We start from the raw sequence: 22,091 nt of genomic DNA on the forward strand, positions 1-22,091 counted from the left end.
AATTAACTCATTTTTGCTTCAACAACAAATTTCACATCAAATGCCACTGATCAAGTATTAGAATCCTTTTTACCTTTCTGAAATTTCTTTACATGTTACTTACATTGGCAGTTTTAACTCAAGGGAAAAGTGAAACATATTGGGATGGGAACCGGGACAGGGCATACAGAGAAGTTGTGACACAGGTGGACAGAGTGGCAAAGGAGGTGAAGAGTATATTTGTCTTCGTTGTCGAAGGCATTGACAATAAATATATTGATAGATACTTTATTGATCCCAAAGGAAATTAAAGTATCACAGTAGCTTTACAAGTGCAGATAACCAAATATACAAATATTAGAAGAGAAATAAGAAAGAATAAAAAATAAGTTAACACAAACGCTCTAAAAGGAAGGGGTCATCACTTCCCCAGCAATAGGTTGACACATTATAGAGCATAATGGCCGAGGGTGCGAATAACTTCATATAATGCTCTTTGGAGCAGCGCAGTTTCAATAAGTACATTTAATGTCAGAGAAATGTGTACAATATACATCCTGAAATTCTTTTGCTTCACAAACATCCATGAAAACAGTGAAGTGTCCCAAAGAATGAATGACAGTTAAAAGTTAGAAACCCAAAGCCCCCCCCAAGCTCCCCCCTCCCACACATAAGCAGTAGCACAGCAACAACCCCTCAACTCCACCACAAACAAAGCATCGGCCCCCCCCCCCACCGAGCTCTCAAGCGAGCAGCAAAGCATCAATAAAGACACAGGCTTGCAGTACCCCAATGACTACTCGTTCACTGAGTATTTGACATACCACAGGCTATCTCTCTCTCTCTCTCTCTCTCTCTCCCTAATAAGGGAAAAAGAGGTGTGCACATTTCACAGCAAGAGGGGAGACAGAACAAAACAACTCACTGATTTATGAACTTGGGTCCCTGGCCACACAGCCAGCAGCCAGCTCACTGTTTTCAATCTTCTGTGTAATCCCATGATACATCAGACGGCAGCACTGGCCTTGAATCAACCCGTCTCAGAGCCACGAAAATTTGGCACCCGGATAGCGCGCTAGTATTCCAGGCAACGTCCTTGGCATCTCGAAAGCAGACACTCGTGAGGCCCTGAGAACATGTCCCATTACCACAAAGAACCAAAGTCAGCGTGTAACTCTGGGTCAGGGTCTTCAAAAGAACCTTGAAAGGGAAAAGATTTGTGAGGCAAGTTCTTTTTTTAAGCAGACAGAGAATATACATAGAAGCAGGTACAATAGCAATGTTTAAGTGACATTTAGACTGACATGTGAACAGGCAGGAAACAGAGGGATATGGACAACGTGCATGCCAGTGGGATTAGTTAGATTATCATCATATTCAGCACATACATGGTGGGCAAAAGGGCCTGTTCCTTGGGTGTTCAGTACTGTTCTCTCTTTTACTGTTTTTAAACAAAGATTCCCATGAATATTAAAACACTGAATCAACCGACAGATCTGTATGAAGGTCGCTCTACTTTAGTCAAAATTGCAACTGATTTTGCTACCACCACCTCAAAAACAGATTTACCAGCAGAATCGATCCATTCAGGAGTAAGTTCAAAGTTCAAGGAGTAAGCAGCTTTATGATGGCTTCTCATGCAGGGTCATCCACGATGAGAGACTGTCCGAAGAGTTCCTGGTCACTACTGGAGTCAGACAGCGATGCCTGCTGTCGCCTCTACTTTTTCTTGTGGTACTCGACTGGGCTACAAGAACAGCCTATGCTGGCTCAGAGAGAGGCATCCAGTGGACGGTAACAGGGAAATTGGAAGACCTGGCATTTGCAGATGATCTCGCTCTTCTCTCACACTGGCTTCAAGATATGCAGAAGAAAGTAGATTCCTTGGGAGAGACCTCACAGCGAGTAGGCCTTAAGATCAGTCAGGAGAAGACCAAAGTTCTACACATTAATAACAAACAAGAGGAGCCATTACAGATTAAAGGACAAATAGTTGAAGATGTAGACAAATTCACCAACCTCGGAAGCAAAATCAGTAAATCAGGAGGTACAGATAAGGACATCAGAGCAAGGATCGGAAAAGCCCAACATGCCTTCACAACCCTGCGACCTGTTTGGAGATCTACGGCCATCTCTGTCAAAACCAAGCTCCGTATATTCAGCTCCAATGTGAAAGCCATCCTGCTATATGGATCCGAAACATGGAGAATCACTAACACCAGCTGCAACAAGATCCAGACCTTTCTCAACAAATGCCTCCGGCAGATCCTCCGCCTCAAGTGGTACGACAGAGTGTCAAACCTAGACCTATGGAAGAGAGCAAACCAAGAGCCCATTGTATTCCAGATAAGGAGGAGGAAGTGGAGATGGGTCGGCCACACCTTGAGGAAGAGCCAGTCGAATGTCACTCGACAATCACTCGAATGGAATCCACAAGGGAAGAGAAGAAGAGGTCGCCCAAAGCAAACCTGGAGGCGTAGGCTTTTGGATGAACTGAAAGCCGCCGGCCAAACTTGGGAGACTGCAAAAACATCTGCTAGAGATCGCAGGAAGTGGAGGACTTTTGTTGAGGCCCTATGCTCCATAAGGAGCGAAAAGGATTAAAGATCAGGTGCACATTAAGAAATTACCCTAATGTAACAGATTCTTATTTTAAGCTTAATTACACAAAATCCTTACTCCTCATCAAATATTACTGTTTACAACTTCAGGATCATTACCTGCACATATTTTGGTCAATGTATTTTCTACATCAAAAAATTATCCTTGAACAGAAAAGTCCCTTCAACATTGAACTGAACCAATGAAATATTGGATATTTCTTAACTTTCTTAAGTTTCTTTCCACATCAGCAATTTAAAATTAAATATTAATTTTAATATTCCTCATAATATAGCAATGCAAACTTTACACAGTACAATGTGCATTCTAATCAAAGTGAGATCCAGATTTAGCATCAATTCCATACTGGCTAATTGCATAAAATTTACAGAAGAAATATAAAAGAAAATAAGGAGAAGAAAGAGCATGAGAAATAACTGTTGGCAAAAATAAAAATGAATCAAAAAAAATTCCATAAGCAATGGAATGAGAAATGGCTTACAATGGGAGACATGGGCTCATCAAAGATCAAACAAAAAAATCTAAATTTGGTGCCAGATTTTTCTCTTTGAAGTGGAGGAGGACAAGGGGTGGCTTGATAGAGGTCATGGAGATGATAAGAGGCAGAGATTGAGTGGATTGTCAGAGTCTTTTGTCCCAGGGTGCAAGTGGATTATCTGAGGGAGCATGATTTTCAAGTTATTGGAGGAAGATACTGTATGGGGAGGGGGGAGAGTGAAGGTAAGATATTTTACATTGAGTGGGGGTGCATGGAAACCAGCCATAAGGCAGATACATTAGGAAGATTTAAGAAAATCTTAGATTGGCACATGGATAGAAAAATGGAGGGCTATGTAGGGGTGAAGGGTTAGATTAAGCTTAATGTAGTTTAAAAGGTTGGCACAACATTGTGGGCTGAAGGGCCTGTATTGTGCTGTGGCATTCTATGTTCTACAAATGAAAGGTATGACATATTGGGAAGATATCCAGGCCAGGTTGTACACAATGAATGTCGGGACCCTGGGATTTCAAAAGTGCTGACCAACAGGAAGACAAGGTGTCAAAGGTGGAGAATTCCCTTCATGCTCCAAGGAGTACAGGAGATGGGTTGTTATGTCACAGTTTAAAACTTAATACTTAGACCACATTTAGAGAATTGTGTGTAGTTCTGTTTACCACAACAGGAAGAATCAGATTAAACTCAGAACGGAGCAGAAAAAATTTCACAGGATTGGTTTAAGTTCTGGAGGACAGGGTTTAAGGTGAGAGGGAGTTACTGTCACAGATCTGCAAGAGAAGTTATTTTAATCAAGTTGTTTGGAGCGTGTTGCCAGGGAAGAAGGTAGATATAATGGAAAAGTTTAAGAGGCATTGACATAAATGCATGTAGAGGTAGCGAATAGACAGATGAGGACAATGTACAGGCAGATGGAAATAATTAGATTGGCATTATGTGTGACACAAACACATTAGGCCAAAGGGCCTATTCCTTTACTGTACTCTTCAACATTATCGATGTTTCAGGTTTTTTTTATACAGAAAGTTTCTCCTGAATATTAACAAAGTAACAATTCTGCATCAACAGAAAACACACTGATAGATCAAAAGGAAGGTCCCTTTACTTCAACCAGTTTTGCAACAGATTTCGCTCACACCAACTCCAAACAAACTCTACCAGGAGCGGAACACTCAACTGAGTCACTTCAAAATGGCACATCAGGTATTGAAACGATTAGCCATATACTACTGTACAGTAGTTTGAAATTTCAAACCCAATGGCAAAAAAAAATACTTTCTCATTTTCTGGAATTGCATTGTTTAAGAACAAAAGAGCATAAAAAATAGGAGCAGGAGTAGGCCATCTGGCTTGTTGAACCTGCACCACCATTCAATGAGATCATGGCTGATCTAGCCATGGACTCATCTCCACCTGTCTGTCTTTTCCCCATAACCCTTAATTCCCCTACTATGCAAAACTCTATCCAACCTTGTCTTAAATATATTTACTGAGGTAGCCTCCACTGCTTCATTGGACAGAGAATTCCACAGATTTACCAACGTCTGGGAAAAGCAGTTCCTACTCATCTCTGTCCTCAATCTACTCCTCTGAATCTTGAGGCTATGAGTTCTAGTCTCACCTATCAGTGGAAACCACTTTCCTGCCTCTATCTTATCTATACCTTACATAATTTCATATGTTTCTATAAGATCTCCTCTTATTCATCTGAATTGCAGTGAATACAGTCCCAGGCGACTCAATCTCTCCTCATAGTCTAACTCCTTCTCTCCGGAATCAACTTGGTGAACCTCCTCTGCACTGCTTCCAAAGCCAGTATATCTTTCCTCAAGTCAGGAGACCAGGACTGCATACAGTATTCCAGCTGTGCCTCACCAGTACCCTGTACAGTTGCAGCGTAACCTCCCTGATCTTAAATTCATGGAGAAGAGAGTGTTATTCAGCCATTGAAATCAGGTTAATGGTTACCTTGAAGCCTTTGCAAAATCTTAAATTCCCATCTTTCTCTAGCACAGTAATCACTGGAGTTGCCCATTACCGACGTACACTGGTTCCAATACTTTACTCTAGTCCAGTCTTTCCAATTTCTATTCAGCTCTACCTTTGGCTTGAGGGTCTTGCTTTTAGACATTTGGGTGTTGTGTTGGGCTTAACAGTGATTCCTTTTATACTGCCCAATTCTCCTTGGAATCCTTTTGTGTTTCTTCAACGCCTCTTACAGACCAGTGCTCCAACCAATCAAACACATTTCGTGCCAATTAAGTTTGAGCAGCTCCAACCACAAATGCCCCAAACTGCTGGATAACTACCTTAAACAACATACAATGAAAGTTTCTTTCTCTGTTAGTCTCCATTGTAACAACCTCACCAGTGTAAATCTTTAAAGTCAACTTCTACCCTTCTGTGGTGAAATGCTGCAATTTCCCCTTCTAAACTGCCGATACTCACCAGTGATAGCATAACACCTGAGTCCACCTGCATCTTCATTGTGGTCCAGTCCAACCATGGGGTCACCCAATAGCTGTCTCTGTGTCCTCGAACACATGCAAACTTCTTCAAGCTCAGAGTGAGAGTCATTCAGTCTCTCTCCAGCATGCTCCAGCTCATTCACCTGTTTCTTTTCATTTTCCCAAAAGTTATTTTTCTTTATTACAGTGATTTTGGTTGATTCAATGAGCAGTTCTTACATTGTGGTGTGACTCTCTGGGCATTTCTAACAGTTTAATTATGATTGTATTATGAGGCAGCAATAATTTGAAGTGTGATGCCTAATGAACTGAGACAACACTTATCACTACAGGTTAGAAAGGCTATGTCCACTTTGATCAATTTGCACAGACACTGGCTTTGACTTTTTGCTTGTTCTAATTATGTTCTTTCTTGTAAACATGTGTTTAATTTATGTTTGTTTATTTTTTTGCATATGACTACTGCCTATATGAAGCCATGTGCCTGTGATGCTGTTGCACATAAACTTTACATTGCACTTGTGCATTTGACAGTAAAATCAACTATGATTTATTTAATATCTGTTAAATCTCAGAAGCACATAGCAACAGCCACTGTTTACAAGAGTTCAAATATTATTTGTATCCAGCTCAATTCAAGCACTTTTTACTTTCTATTACTTTATGTTCATTTGTTCAGAAGTGGGCTGCATTTATGCAAAATTATTTCATGCACCGAATTTCAGCCTTGGGAATTAAATTCCAACTTAACTCAGAGTTATAACAAATTAAATACTCTCATTCAATGCCCTGATATACTATTGACATCCCATCTTTTCCATCAACAGCTGTGGAGAAGAAGGTTAACGTCACCCCAACAGCTCTACAGAATGAGGCCCACTTCACTCCAACAGCTGATCGGAATGCAACCAGCTTCACTCCAACAGCTGCACAGAATGAGGCCAACTTCACTCCAACAGCTCCACAGAATGAGGCCCACTTCACTCCAACAGCTGATCGGAATGCAACCAGCTTCACTCCAACAGCTGCACAGAATGAGGCCAACTTCACTCCAACAGCTCCACAGAATGAGGCCCACTTCACTCCAACAGCTGATCGGAATGCAACCAGCTTCACTCCAACAGCTGCACAGAATGAGGCCAACTTCACTCCAACAGCTCCACAGAATGAGGCCAACTTCACTCCAACAGCTCCACAGAATGAGGCCCACTTCACTCCAACAGCTGATCGGAATGCAACCAGCTTCACTCCAACAGCTGCACAGAATGAGGCCAACTTCACTCCAACAGCTCCACAGAATGAGGCCCACTTCACTCCAACAGCTGATCGGAATGCAACCAACTTCACTCCAACAGCTGCACAGAATGAGGCCAACTTCACTCCAACAGCTGATCGGAATGCAACCAACTTCACTCCAACAGCTGCACAGAATGAGGCCAACTTCACTCCAACAGCTGATCGGAATGCAACCAGCTTCACTCCAACAGCTGCACAGAATGAGGCCAACTTCACTCCGACAACTGTGAAGAATGTGACCAACTTCACTCCAACAACAACCTTCAAACAAATTTCTCAGAAATTCAGTACTACACCGTTCACCAAAACTGGAGATAAACAACACAGCACTACAGAATCAACTATGACAGCTTCAGGTCCTGAAGATAATGAAGAAGGTACTGCATTAGAAAATTGATAAAAATTGTTGGTGGAAGTCAAAAGAATCATTCTTGTGATTGTTATCATAGCTCCAGGGCAAGGGGATTCAGCCTTTGATGGCTTTGAAGGGATAGGTTATGTGTATTCATCTTTCCAAAGCCTGGACATCCCACATATAACACGTGATCAGAACTGTACACATATTTCCAGATGTGGCCCAACTAGAATTTTATAAAGCTACCAAATTAGAAGATTGAGGGGGGATCTTATTGAAACGTATAAAATTCTAAAGTGATTGGACAGGCTAGATGCAGGAAGACTGTTTCCGATGTTGGGGAAGTCCAGAATGAGGGGTCACAGTCTAAGGATAATGGGGAAGCCTTTTAGGACCGAGATGAGGAAAAACTTCTTCACACATAGAGTGGTGAATCTGTGGAATTCTCTGCCACAGGAAACAGTTGAGGCCGGTTCATTGGCTATATTTAAGAGGAAGTTAGATATGGCCCTTGTGGCTAAAGGGATCAGGGGGTATGGAGACAAAGCAGGTACAGGGTTCTGAGTTGGATGATCAGCCATGATCATACTGAATGGCGGTGCAGGCTCGAAGGGCCGACTTCTGCACCTATTTTCTATGTTTCAATGTTTCTATTACTTTTTTGACTTTAGAACTTACTGCCTCGAGCAATAAACACAAGCAAATTGTACACCTTCTTAACCACCCTATCAAGCTGTGTAGCCACTTCCATGCAGCTGTGAGCTTGCAGTCCAAGATCCCTCTGCTCATTAACGCTGTTAAGGGTCTTGCCCTCAACAGATTACTGTTTCTTTATATTTGACCTGCTAAGGTGCAACACTTCACATATGACCTGATTGAAACTCTATTTGCCATTTCTCCACCCATATCTGCAACTGATCTATATCCCTCTGTATTCTCATCTACACTATCTGCATACCACCTTTTTTTAGTGATCTGCAAACTTACTAACCAACTGATCTACATTTTTATCCAGATCATTTACATACATCACAAGGAACAAAGGTCTCAGTACAGATCTCTGAGAACACCATTAATCACAGACCTCCTGCTAGAATAAGTTCCTTCAACCACTACACTCTAACATCTATGCGCAAGCCAGTTCTGTATCCAAATGGCTAATTCACCAGCGATCCCACACAACTTGTTCTTCTAGATGAACCACCGCCCATGAGGGATCTTGTCAAGCATCTTACTGAAAACAACTTAGACAATATCCACTGCTCTGCCTTCGTCATCATCCTCATCACCTCATCAAAAACTCAAAATTATTAAGACACGACCTGCACCACTCAATGCGATGTTGGCTTTCCTTAATTAGGCCATGACTTTCCAAATGCTCATAAATCCTATAGCTAATAATTATCTCCAATAACCTCCCTACCACTTGACATGATTCTCACCAGTCTACAATTTCCAGGGTTATCTCTGGTTTCCTTCTGAAATAATGGAACAATATTAGCTGCTCACCAGTCCTCTAGGATATCATCTGTGACTAGAGGAGACACAAACATATTGGTCAAAGACACCAGCAATCTCTTCACTTGCCCCTTTCAATAATATAGGGGTATATCCAATCAGGCCCTGGGGACTTGTACACTTTAATATTCTTTAAGAGACCCAACATTGCCCTCCTTCCTTACCTCAAAATGCCTCATATCTATATGCTGGACACTGATCCCGCTATCCTCCATGCCCTTCTCTTTGGTTAATACCAGTGTAAAGTACTCATGAAGTTCCTCTCCCACATCCTTCACATTCAACCACACATTTCTCCCTCTTTCCTTCAGTAGTCCCATCCCCTTCCCGGTTATCCACTTGCTCCTGGGGTATGTATAGAATGCCTTAGGATTCTCTTTAATCCTACTTGCCAAAGAATTCTCATGGCCCTCAGTGACTTTTCTAATTCCCTTCTTGAGTTCTTTTCTGGCTTCATTTTAGTCTTCTAAAGCTCTGTTTGATTCCAGTTTCCTAGCTTTAAATACTTTTTCCTTTCCTTCTTGACTAAACTCATCATCTCTCTTGACATCTAGGGTCTCTTACCTTGCCATCCCTGTCCTTCCTTCTGACTGGAGCATACCTGTCCTGTGCTCTGTGCTCTGGTCTTTGAACACTCCCCAGTTCCTGCCTCGTACTATCCTTATCTATAGCAGTTCTAAATTTAGGGGTAGTGGTCACTGGTCCCAAACTGTTCACCCATTAAAAGGTTGGTCTCCTGGACAGGCTCATTACCCAACAACAAATCCAGTACAGCCCCTGCTCTTGTTGGACTATCTACATATTGATTTAAGCAATGTTCAAAATTGACCCACACCTTTTAACAATTAATGTTTACATTACAATTTTCAAAACCAGAGACCTTAAAGTCACAGGAGGTGGTTACTAAATGCAGCGTTGTCAATATTGTGAAATTTTGTTTGTTAAATTAAATTAAACAACCTTAAATTAAATCTGCTTTAGAAATTAAAAATAATAAGGACTGAAGGAAATCATCTTTTCTGAACAAAGGGTCACCAAAGTTCAACAGATCCAATAATGGGAAAAGAATACAGCATTGGCAACACATTAAGAAAGGTCATGACAGACAAGAGAGGCAGACATAAACATTAAATCCTGACTCTCATGAAGATTATTGGCTCAAATGTTTCAGAATGTCATTTGGATAATCAGAAAAAGGCAGCCAAAAGTTCAGAAGAGTTATTCCTTTCAATTTCAGAAGTGCTTGGTGATTCAGAATATTTTCATCAAAACTAAGAAGCAAAAATATAAAATGTGAAAAATAAATACCAAACTTTAAAGCAGTAAAACTTGCTATGATCTGCATCATAAAATTTGTTATTTCTTCACTTATTGTATTTATATTCAACTGTGTACTTTTATCTTAACTCTACATAGTAAAAGTTTAGTAATTAAGTGCATTGCAGCTATCATGTCATGCTCAAGTAACCAACATTTTGGAGGAAGAAGCAACAACCTTTTGTATAAAATTCTATGTAAATATTTATTAGTGCTCCATAGATTATGGACTAGCAATCTTCCATTTTTGAATTCTTTTTATTTGTACATATGAAATTCAGCAAAACTAATTGATAAACATGGCCACAAAACCAATTGACATGTGGCATTCATGCAATCAGAAACAGAAGAACTGTTCAAGAACTGTTCGGTGTCATTGCAGGAGAACGACTATTTCCTATGGTGGCTTCTAGTCCAGAATAGCACTGATTAATCTTGTACAATGTGTTCTAAGGCATCTAATATTAGGTAATATTATAACTAAACCTATATCATAACAGGCTTGGTAATGAGAGCCTATTTAAACTATAGTCAGGAGGTAGAGGCATAAAAAATGGAAGCAGTATAGGCAAATAAAAGTAGAAACATCATCCACATCCGGATGGAATGTTCTCTTGGTTTCTGCAGGAAGTAGTAGTGGAAATTGGAGATGTTTACTTTCAATTGCTCAATAGTTAATGGATATGGGATAATGCTGGCAATGAACAGGTACAATAAGTACAAAACCAGGAAGTGAGTTTGAGTGCTAAGCCCTTTGAAAGAGCCAACATGTGCAACAATCAACAGGACTGGGAAATTTGGGGGACATTGCTGCAGGAGGGAAGGGGGCCAAAGTGGAGTGAAACGAGTAGGAGATGCTAAAGAATCAGAGAAATATAAGAGTTCTCAGTTGAGGGAATTGGAATTGAAGAAAAAAACTATAATATAATCACAATGTGGTTTATTTTGGGCCATGAATTCAAATTTATGGATGCCGCTCTGCACATTGTCCCCACCGGAGGATTCAAACAAATGGAGGATGGATTCACCAAATGTCCTTCAGTGTACATCTAGGGACAATAACTGGCAATCCTGGTAACAAAGGTAACATGGAGTCAGAAGCACAATTCAGAGTCCTGGGAAAACACGTGAGTTCTGTTTGAGACAATGGCCAGGGAAATGTTTCTGGTTGGTAGATGGGAGGCATATTTGGAATTAAAAATGATTAAAGATTAAAGACTAGCTTTATTTGTCACAGGTATATCAAAACATACAGTAAAAGGCATAATTTGATTGAAAGGCCCAACATAATCCAAGGATTGTGATGGGAGCATCCCACAAGTGTCAAAACACTTCTGCCGCCAACAGAGCATGTCCCCAGTTCACTAACCCTAAAGCTAACCCTACATCTTTGGATTCTGACAGAAACTGAAGCACCAAGAAACACATGCAGTCAGAGCAGAATGTACAAATTCCTTCCAGAAAGCAGCAGGAATTGAACCATGATCAATGATTGTTGTCACTGTAAAGCATTAAGCTAAATGCTATGCTACCGTGATCCTTACACTGATGGTATTGAGTTTCCCATTGTTTAAATGGATGGAGATGCATGCTATCCAGTGTTGGATATCGGACAATTACTTAAACTAGACAAAAGCATGAGGTGGCTGCACTGTACTACGATATAGCCTGTGTCGTTTTCCCTTTGATTTTCTGGGACTGTTGCTTTTCTGATTCAAATAGAAAGTTAAAATAGAAAATAAAGAGTGATATAATTTTTATACAGTGAAAAGTTTCCCGTAATTACCCGGCTTAGGTCTCTAAGTGACATTAATGTTAATAAAAATGTATTAGCCATCACCTATGAATTTGGTAGAAAAACTCCCTTTTCTTTCCTCAGCCTTTAGCCTTCAGTGTAATCTTTTAAATTCAAGCATTGTTCTTTATTCACAATGATAAAACACTGTCAATTTTACATCCTTTAACAGAGAAACGGCTGTTTGACTATGGAGAAAATTTTGGAGATCTGAAACTACATGGAGAAGCCCGTGACTTTAATTCCCCTGTCATTAACATTTCACAGGGCTTTCCCTTTGGTGATGCATTTTACTACAGATTATACGTACGTTTAAGATTCTCTATTTATAGATTTAATTTTATGTTAAAACTTTCTTTAAGCTTTACTAGTGCAAGCATTTCCAGAAATTTTATTTCAAGCTTTTGAAGTAGATTTGCACCAAGGCATGGAAAGTTGATTAGTTTATAAATATCAAGAAGATTATGACTGTATAATTTATATTTTTGTTATGGAATATATCACTCAAGTTTTTTGTTAACTTTGTAAGAATTCTATATCCTTGATGACTTACTTGTTAAATGCTTTGATTACCATACACTCAAATAGAGTATCAGGTCACTCTATACACTGACTTAAGTGATTCTGTTTTAAGTGTCATTACAATTTGCTTGGTTACTCGTAATTTGCATGGAATACAGTGAAAATTATCAAATCCTTCTGCTCCTGGGTGTTTCCAATCATCTATGTACACATAGAATGAAAAAAGGATGCTGGTTTGCTCCTCTGGCTATCTCTGAACACACAGCTTCCCATTCCCAGCAAAGGTTCATTTTGGAGAAGTAGCATGGTAATGGAAAACTGGGATAAACCGATAAAGAATAAGTAATGATATTAGAAGTCCATGCTAGATTGATGTTATTTCTTCTGTAATACATTAATTTTTTTTCTGGTGATTACAACAGAAAATGTAAGTTAGTAAAATGAAGTAATATGCACAAAATGCTGGAGGAACTCAGAAGGCCAGGCAGCATCAGTGGAAAAAATATACAGTCAATGTTTCGGGCTAAAACCCTTCGACAGGACTCAACAGGCCCGAAAAGTCAACTGTACTGTTTTCCATAGATGCTTCCTGGCCTGCTGAGTTCCTCCAGCATCTTGTGTGTGTTGCTCAGATTTCCAGCATCTGCAGATTTTCTCTGTTAGTAAAATGAAGTATCTTGATACAGTTTTCAGATAATGGACTGATCATGTTTCAAAGACAGAACGATTCTCTGCAGTATAGATATTCAAATCCTTTCTGGGGATTTAGTGATTACTTTTATTGGCGGACTCCACCGATGATTGCTGTTTTCTGGGATGATGCAGACCTGACAAGAGGAATAGGTTCTATATACTATCAGGTATAAATGATTATTTTTCTACATATTTAAGAAATATAACTTTTATAAGGAACTGCAATTAATAGTTTGCACAATACTGGAGATATGCTTCAGGATGACAGTTGTATTCTAATATAAGTAAAATCTCAGAAACAATGATCAAAAATTAGTTCATAATATGACGAAAAAGTGCATTACCGCTGAGGCAATGCTTCCATACAGGACAGAACGTGGTCACCAGTCATTAAATTTCAGCAGTGAGTCAACGCAATCCAATAATTTAAACAGCCAGATTGATTAACAAGACAAAACAAAAACATTCCAATGTTCTAAATCCCCCTGTCCGCATCTAGTAGACAGTGTTATTAACTCTGATTAGTTGTAAAAATGCCCACTTTTGCAGGTGGTGCATGAAGTACTCTTTGAAAAATGGATGCACACTGTGTAAAATAATTCATGGTGCTTACATGTTAAAACTGTGTTCCTCTACTGAGAATTGGATGAATATTTGAGTATAGACCTCAAAGTATGCTAGTTGTTTTAGCAACCAAAATAAAACATAATACTCTGAGGACAATAGTTGATAAATTGTGTATATTGTAGATCATGTGAGCAGAATAAGTGTTCATTTGTGAGTTTTGCAGAACAGACTGCAAATGTTACAAAGCTCTCTCTGTATTAGAGTTGTGAAAAATGAACATGGGGAAAAAAAATTTTTTTAACCATTTCAGGTGTACGACTTCCAAGTTAGAAAGGATACTCATAGTCGAACTTTACAGAGTGACCTTAAAAAGCAAGTCAATGAGTACTATGGGTCTGCAGAGGAAATCTCAAATTTCACACCCAAATGGGCACTCAAGATCACCTGGGAAAATATGCTTCCCTACAATGGATATCAGAATATAGACCTTGAAGGTGTAAGTACCATTGTTTTAACCATGTGTGTCATTCCACAATTCTCTGAGGTTTCTGAGGTTGTCTTCTTGAATTGAGTAATGGACTCAAATTTTGTAGATTGGAGTTAATTGGATACCCATCTGTCATACATTTACCTTGAGATAATTTTTCCACATAGAGAAAGTTGCTGAACAAAAACTTTCCTGCTGAAGGGTCTTGGCCCGAAACATCAACTGTACTCTTTTCCAGACATGCTACCTGGCCTGCTGAGTTCCTCCAGCATTTTGTGTGTTTTGCTTAGATTTCCAGCATCTGCAGATTTTCTTGTGTTTGTGAAAAGCCTTCCTGAACCATTTGGTGAGAACCAATAGTACAGTGGCCTTGTGCATTGCAATCAGATCACATAACCTTGCCAGGACAAACCCAAGCAAGTAAACTTCAACGGTCAGCAAAGCAAATGTTCCCACTTTGATAGCCAACAAGAATTGGCTCTCCTCATCAATGCTTATGAATTTGAAAAACAGTTAAAAATGCAATGTGGGGACTGCAGTAAATATTATGTTGGTCAAACTGAAAGAAAACATCAACTGGCTATAAAGCAGCATGACCAACTCTCCTTGAACTCTACCCATGAAGATCAAGAGGAGCACAAATTCAACTGGACATCTGTGAAAGTCATGGCGCAAGCAAACACACAGCATTCTAGAGAATTCCAAAAAGCATGGCTTTCTGGGAACAATTCTGTAAACATTCATGCAGACCTTGATCCTATTTATGAGTCAATGCAGGCAAAATTCCAGACCACGCACACAAAGTTTCAAACAGATGCTACAGGATTCAATATGGAGTGTGTCTTCTGAACTTACACTGAAGTGCCTTTGGTCCAGGGTGCTTGTATGAACCTAATATTGGGCCAGCTGCTTTAGGGAAAGGAGGCAGTTTCAGGCCCCCAAGTAAAAATGATTTCTGAGCAAGTGTTGAATACTTACGACTCCACATTAACACAGTGGCCTACCATTTTCCAACAGTCACACTCCCCTGACTGCCTAGTACTATTACTGCATCGTAAGTCTATCGTACACAGTGTACAGACATCAAACACATCTGCAGTACTTTTTTGTAAACACTGGTTTATTTTCTTCAAGATCCTGTTTCATCAGTGTAATCTTTTCCCGTTTTCTTGTTGTAAATAGAAATATAAATGGTGTTTTTTCTCCTTTTCCCTTATAGACCAACACATACCAGGCTGTTCTATTAACTGACGGGATATTTTCATTCTGTTTAATTCAATTTAAAGAAGGTGGAATGAACTGGAAATATGATACAATACCCTATTATAGAAATTATGCCCTCATGGGATATTACAGGTACCTATAATTTACTATCTATTATTAAAGCAAATATGCAAATACTTGTAAATATACAACGATTGCTGTACTTAATTACCCCTAAACAAATGTTAATCCCATTCATTACCTGTGATTGTAGCAACTTGTAACTCACTGTTTCTCCTGGCTTTGTTTCTAGATTCTATTTCATTAAGTTCAAGTTTACTGTCATCAGACTGTACGTATATAAAACCAAATGAAACTAAGTTCCTCCAGACCACAGTGCATCCACAAAATGTACATCACACACAGCACATAAAACAAATGTTAACATAAATAAGTTCATTCCATAATATAAAATTCCTGTAGTGTGCAGCACAGGCAAATAGCAAGCAGCTCATTGTCAGTGGTGATGAGATCTTAGTGGTGGCAGGGTATTGATTAGTCTCTCAGTCTGGGAGAGGAAGCTGTTACCCTGTCTGGCAGTTCTAGTCCTGATGTTCCTGTACCTTCTTCCTGATGGTAGTGGGTCAAAGAGAATGGGGAATGGGTGGTAGGGATCCTCAACAATGCTTCTGGCCCCATCATACAGTGGCATGTAAAAGTTTGGGCACCCCTGGTCAAAATTTCTGTTACTGTGAATAATTAAGTGAGTAGAAGATGAACTGATCTCCAAAAGTCATAAAGTTAAAGATGAAACATTCTTTTCAACATTTTAAGCAAGATTAATGTATTATTTTTGTTTTGTACAATTTTAGAGTGAAAAAAATAAAAGGAGCACCATGCAAAATTTTGGGCACCCCAAGAGATTTGAGCACTCAGTTAACTTTTACCAAGGTCTCAGACCTTAATTGGCTTGTTAGGGCTATGGCTTGTTCACAGTCATCATTAGGAAAGGCCAGGTGATGCAAATATCAAAGCTTTATAAATACACTGACTCCTCAAACTTTGTCCCAGCAATCAGTGGTAGTGGGCTCCTCTAAGCAGCTGCCTAGCACTCTGAAAATTAAAATAAATGATGCCCACAAAGCAGGAGAAAGATTTAAGAAGATAGCAAAGCATTTTCAGGTAGCCGTTTCCTCAGTTCATAATGTAATTAAGAAATATCAGTTAACAGGAATGGTGGAGGTCAAGTTGAGGTCTGGAAGACCAAGAAAACTTTTCGAGAGAACTGCTCGTAGGATTGCTAGAAAGGCAAATCAAAACCCCTGTTTGACTGCAAAAGACATTCAGGAAGATCTAGCAGACTCTGGAGTGGTGGTGCACTGTTCTACTGTGCAGCGACACCTGCACAAATATGACCTTCATGGAACAGTCATCAGAAGAAAACGTTTCCTGCGTCCTCACCACAAAATTCAGCATCAGAAGTTTGGAAAGGAACATCTAAACAAGCCTGATGCATTTTGGAAGCAAGTCCTGTGGACTGATGAAGTTAAAATAGAACTTTTTGGCTACAATGAGCAAAGGTATGTTTGGAGAAAAAAGGGTGCAGAATTTCATGAAAAGAACACCTCTCCAATTGTTAAGCATGGGAGTGGATCGATCATGCTTTGGGCTTGTACTGCAGCCAGTAGCACGGGAAACATTTCACTGGTAGAGGGAAGAATGAATTCAATTAAATACCAGCAAATTCTGGAAGCAAACATCACACCATCTGTAAAAAAGTGGAAGATGAAAAGAAGATGGTTTCTACAATAGGATAATGATCCTAAACACACCTCAAAATCCACAATGGACTACCTCAAGAGGCACAAGCTGAAGGTTTTCCCATGGCCCTCACAGTCCCCCGTCCTAAACAGCATCAAAAATCTGTAGATAGACCTCAAAAGAGCAGTGCATGCAAGACGGCCCAAGAATCTCACAGAAGTAGAAGCCTTTTGCAAGAAAGAATGAGCAAAAATCCCCCAAACAAGAATTGAAAGACACTTAGCTGGCTACAGAAAGTGTTTACAAGCTGTGATACTTGCTAAAGGGGGTGTTACTAAGTACCGACCATGCAGGGTGCCCAAACTTTTGCTTCGGGCCCTTTTCCTTTTTTATTATTTTCAAACTGTAAAAGATGGAAATAAAAAAGTAATCTTGCTTAAAATATTAAACAAACATTAAAGAAAGAAATATTAACTTTATGCCTTTTGGAAATCAGGTCATCTTTTACTTGCTTAGCTAGTCACAGTAACAGAAATTTTGACCAGGGGTGTCCAAACTTTTGAATGCCACTGTATATAACTCACAGTAAATGTCACGGATAGGTGAGAGGGAGACTCTGGTGATCCTCTTGACTTTTAACTACCATTTGTAGAGTATTGCAGTCCAAGGATACACCCAGACAGTACCATCTCCATGGTGCTTCTGTAGAAAGTTGTTAAAATGGAAGCAAGGAGCCTTGTAACATCTCAATCTTCTCAGAAATTATAGATGCTGCTGTGCCTCCTTGAATAAAGAGAAGGTTTTGTTGGTCCAGATTAATTGTCACTTATGTGCACACCAAGAACTTTGTGCTCTTCACTCTCTCTATGACAGAGTAATGGAGGATGGTCAACCTGCACCTTCCTGAAGTCCACAATCATCTCTTTTCACTTATCCACGTTGCGACTCAGGTTGTTGTTCTCACACCTTAGTTGCCTTATTAATCAATGCACTTTGCTTTCGCTTACAGTGCCTCCTTGCAATCGTATCTGGACTCAAGCAAGTTTCAAGCCTTTAATGACCCTCACACCAGATTTAATGTACCTCCTGAAAAAATTTACCGCCCTGATATGTACCCTGGATTTCAAACAGGTGTGTTATCCTCTGGCATTTCTTTAAATACAGTCTTAATTTAAGATGAGCTTGAACAAATATTTTCTGAATATATTTATGTAACAATATTCAAAACCATCTTTGAAATGTTCAGTCCTGAAGAGATTGACAAATTTCAGTTTTAATTTATATTACCGTATATTCAGAGGTATAAGCCGACCCCCCAATTTCAAGGTTAAAAAAGTGACTTTTTCATGTTACCTTTGTATAAGCTGATCCCTTTTGTAGAGGTTTTTGATTTAACCAGAAACAATCACAAGATCTCACATGCCAGTACTCAGCTTTGCCGGATCTGGACCCTGGAAATTTTGTGAACCAGTACCTGCTAAGACAACAGGCCTACACATTGTAGAGCATTATAGGCAAATTATTAATAAATAAATCAGGGAGAGAAGTTTTGGATTAGGTTTCCAATGGAAAAGAATCCTCTGAAATGTAACCCCCTTGAAACCATTTAGCGCCCTTCGTAATCTTGTTAAAACATAACACGGGGTGGTGGGATCAGTACGTGTACTCAGTATTGAGTTTGCCATCACCATGTATAAAAGATTAAAACAAAAGCGATATGATGTTGGCTTCAAGCTGAAGGTTGTTGATTTTGCTAAAGGAAAGAATAATTCTGCAGCTGCTAAGAAGTTTAGTGTAAACGAGACAGAGTGACAGAGTGGAGAAAGGCAGAGGACGCGCTGAGGGAAATGCCAAAGATGAAATGTGCAAACCGTGGGAAAACATGCCAGTGGCCAGAACTGGAAGATAAAGTTTTAGAGTGGGTGAATCACCAGCAATCGTCAGGATACATTGTTACCAGAGAAATGATTTGAGTTCAAGCATTGAAACGGGATGAGAAACACCGTGAGGTCAGCGAAAATTTCAAAGCTATACGAAGCTGGTGCACCCGATTTATGAATAGACATGATCTTGTGTTGAGACAAAAAACAAAGATTGCTCAGAAAATTCCTGTGGGGTGTTGTTTACGTTCAAGAACGCTGCTGGATGGATGAAGCAGGTTGCTTGAAGTGGTGTGGTGTCGACACCCCGAAGGTGTCAGGAAAGAAAGGTCGCTACTTGTCTGGGACATGTTCAAAGCACACTTGTCAGATGAGACAAAAGCAGCATTGAAAGTTGAAAATACGGACATTGCAGTCATCCCCGGTGGTTTGATGTCCGTGCTTCAGCCACTAGACGTGAGTTTAAACAAACCAAAGAATTCATGCATCGACAGTGGAATCAATTTGACTCAAAAACAGCCAATAAATACGACCTGTCTTCCGTGTATTCATTTTTCCAAAGTTGGCACCCTCTGTATAAGCCGACCCCCTAATTTTAGGACCAAAATTTAGGGCCAAATTCTTGGTTTGTACACCGGAATTTATGGTAGATACATGTGATTCAATACAGTTTAAGTAAAATTACAATGTTACAACATGGAGAAGTCTAATTCCAACTTTTCTTTATTCCACAGTAGACCATTTCAGCAATTTCACATTATTTTTCCCACTAGACATTCTAAATGTGTTGTGTCATAAAATGACCACTGGCAAGTACGTGATGTGTGAATAATCAGGAACTGCCACTGGTAGTGAACAGAAACATTAACCTTATTAATCTCATCATTTGATTCAGACATAATTTAGAACCAATTAGGAATCAAAACTGGGATGTTGCTCATCTCCATTCCAGAGAATGTGGTGCACTCACTCTTAGAGTCCTGGCACAGAAACAGTCCTTTCACCCCCATCTAGACCATGCCAAACTATTATTCTGCCTAGTCCCATTGCCATGCACCTGGACCATAGCTCTCCATATCCTCCCATCCCTGTACTTTTCCAAATTTATCTGAAATGCTGAAATCAAACCCACATTCACCACTTCCACTGGCAGCTTGTTCAAGACTCTGAACACCCTCTGAGTGAAGAAATTCCTCCTCATGTTCCCCGTAAACATTTCACTTTTCCCCTTTAACCCATGACCTCTAGACTCACCAAACCTCAGTGGAAAAAAGCCTACTTGCAATCAACCTACATATACCCTTCAAAGTTTTGTAGATCTCTATCAAATCTCCCCTCAGTCCCCTAAACTCCAGGGAATTAAGACCATAAGACCATAAGATTTATGAGCAGAAGGTGGCCATTTGGTCCATCAAGTCAGCTCTGCCATTCAATCATGGGCTGATCCACTTCATCCAGTCATCCCCATTAAGTTCTCACCTATTCAACCTTTCCCTACAACTCACGCCCTCTAGTCCAGGCAACATCACTCACTGGGGGAATATAAGTTTCTGATCCAGAAGAGTTCATATGAATTAAGTAATTTAATTTGAAGATCAACCCACAGTTGCCTAGAAAATGAAAATCTTTTCTTGCAGCATGATATATGATAAAGTAAAAGAGTCTCCTAAAACTTGTGTAACAATCTTCAGTCTTTGTCTTGCATCCCAGTTCTTGTTCTGTTTGAATTTGCTTATTGAGGACTGCTTGACCTATGGTTTAATCTTCAAAATCTTGTAATATTTACAGGCAAAAAAGGACGATGGGCTTACAGACTAGAAAACAATGATAATTCCACAGTAAACCCAAGACAAAAGTGTATGGACTGGTATTTAAGTGAAACCGACCCAGTGATGTCTAGTGTACAAACCCCTTGCCCCTGCTCATTCTGGCAAGCTATATTTGACAATGCCTTTACATGGGGAGGCAGCATTTATTACTATGGATTCGGTGTTAAAGAACCTCAAGGTAATGTTGAATAGTCTTATCTTGTGACAACATCATGAGAAATAATGACTGTGATATTCAGCATTTCTCTTTCTAATCCACTGAAGTCTTTGAGAGCTTCCAACAAATGAAGAAAAAATATAGACAACTGATTCAACAGTAGAATCTCTGCCGAAGGTGTAATTCTTAAAAGTCTCAAATAGGATCATCTGAAGCTCAAAATCGCACATGTTTTACATAAAACAAATGGGACGGTGCCAGACTAGTCAGCATTTCTGCATTGAGATTAATATCCTGCCCTAGCTTGTCGAACTTTGGAAGCATGAATACTTTGTGATGTGTCAGCCTTACATTCATGTTTAATTTAAAAGGTGAAAGTATTGCAGATACGAGAAAAACTCAGCAAGCCCCTTGTTATTGTTTAGTTTAAAATCACTTTTTTTATTCATAATGTTTTTTCTTACTCTGAAGATCTGTTCAGACTTGCCAAGAATTTTCTAGTTTCTGGCTTCATTTCACTGGAGCCTGAATTTATCATTTGCCATGAATTATGAAGTTCAGGTTCTGTACATTGAAGTCAGATACTGAGAAGAATATTAAAGGGTTCATTTATGAGAAAATTGAAAATGTTACTTGGAAAGATTATTGATAAAAGCATTTGAAAAAAATTCAGTTATTTAGAATACTATTTTAAGGCGCATCTGGACGCTTGGACAGGAAAAAGTTTAAAACTGATGACATTTTCCTTAAAGAGTTTTGAGTCCTAGCATTTATCCAGTATTTGATCTTTATTATCAGGTATTTTTGACAGTGAACCTTACTGACAAATCTAAAAATTGCCCCTCTAAAATTACATATTTTTGAGTAAAGAGTAACCTTGAGTAAAGGTGATCTTGAACGGCAGAACAGATAGAGACACAAGAGACTGCAGGTAATGAACTCTGGAGCAAAAAATATGAACTGCCAGAGGAACTCAGCAGTTTAGGCAGCTGCCGTGGAGGAAAAGGAATGGTACAAGTTTCATGTCGCGGCTCAAACAATAACAAAGTAACTTGGGGGGGGGGGGAGCAAACAAAAAAAGCACAATTGTTCTCAGATTGTGGTTATAGAACTAATTATAGAACTAATGAATGTTCTGCACTGTTG

The 22,091-nt window shown here is 39.5% G+C and overlaps 1 protein-coding gene across 1 annotated transcript in view; it reads left to right on the forward strand.

Annotated features, from left to right (window-relative positions):
• Positions 1-7,163: 7,163 nt before the first annotated feature.
• Positions 7,164-22,091, forward strand: part of LOC140724355 (mucin-4-like) — a 74,914-nt gene continuing 59,986 nt past the window's right edge. Inside the window, exons 1-7 of the mRNA XM_073038809.1 lie at positions 7,164-7,238; positions 12,019-12,152; positions 13,055-13,228; positions 13,939-14,124; positions 15,335-15,471; positions 18,089-18,210; positions 20,748-20,966. Coding sequence (XP_072894910.1) covers positions 7,205-7,238; positions 12,019-12,152; positions 13,055-13,228; positions 13,939-14,124; positions 15,335-15,471; positions 18,089-18,210; positions 20,748-20,966 — 1,006 coding nt within the window. The 5' untranslated portion in view covers positions 7,164-7,204. The remainder of the gene's footprint in view (positions 7,239-12,018; positions 12,153-13,054; positions 13,229-13,938; positions 14,125-15,334; positions 15,472-18,088; positions 18,211-20,747; positions 20,967-22,091) is intronic.

The sequence above is a fragment of the Hemitrygon akajei genome, chromosome 3 (genome assembly GCF_048418815.1).
Source record: "Hemitrygon akajei chromosome 3, sHemAka1.3, whole genome shotgun sequence".
Classification (NCBI taxonomy): domain Eukaryota; kingdom Metazoa; phylum Chordata; class Chondrichthyes; order Myliobatiformes; family Dasyatidae; genus Hemitrygon; species Hemitrygon akajei.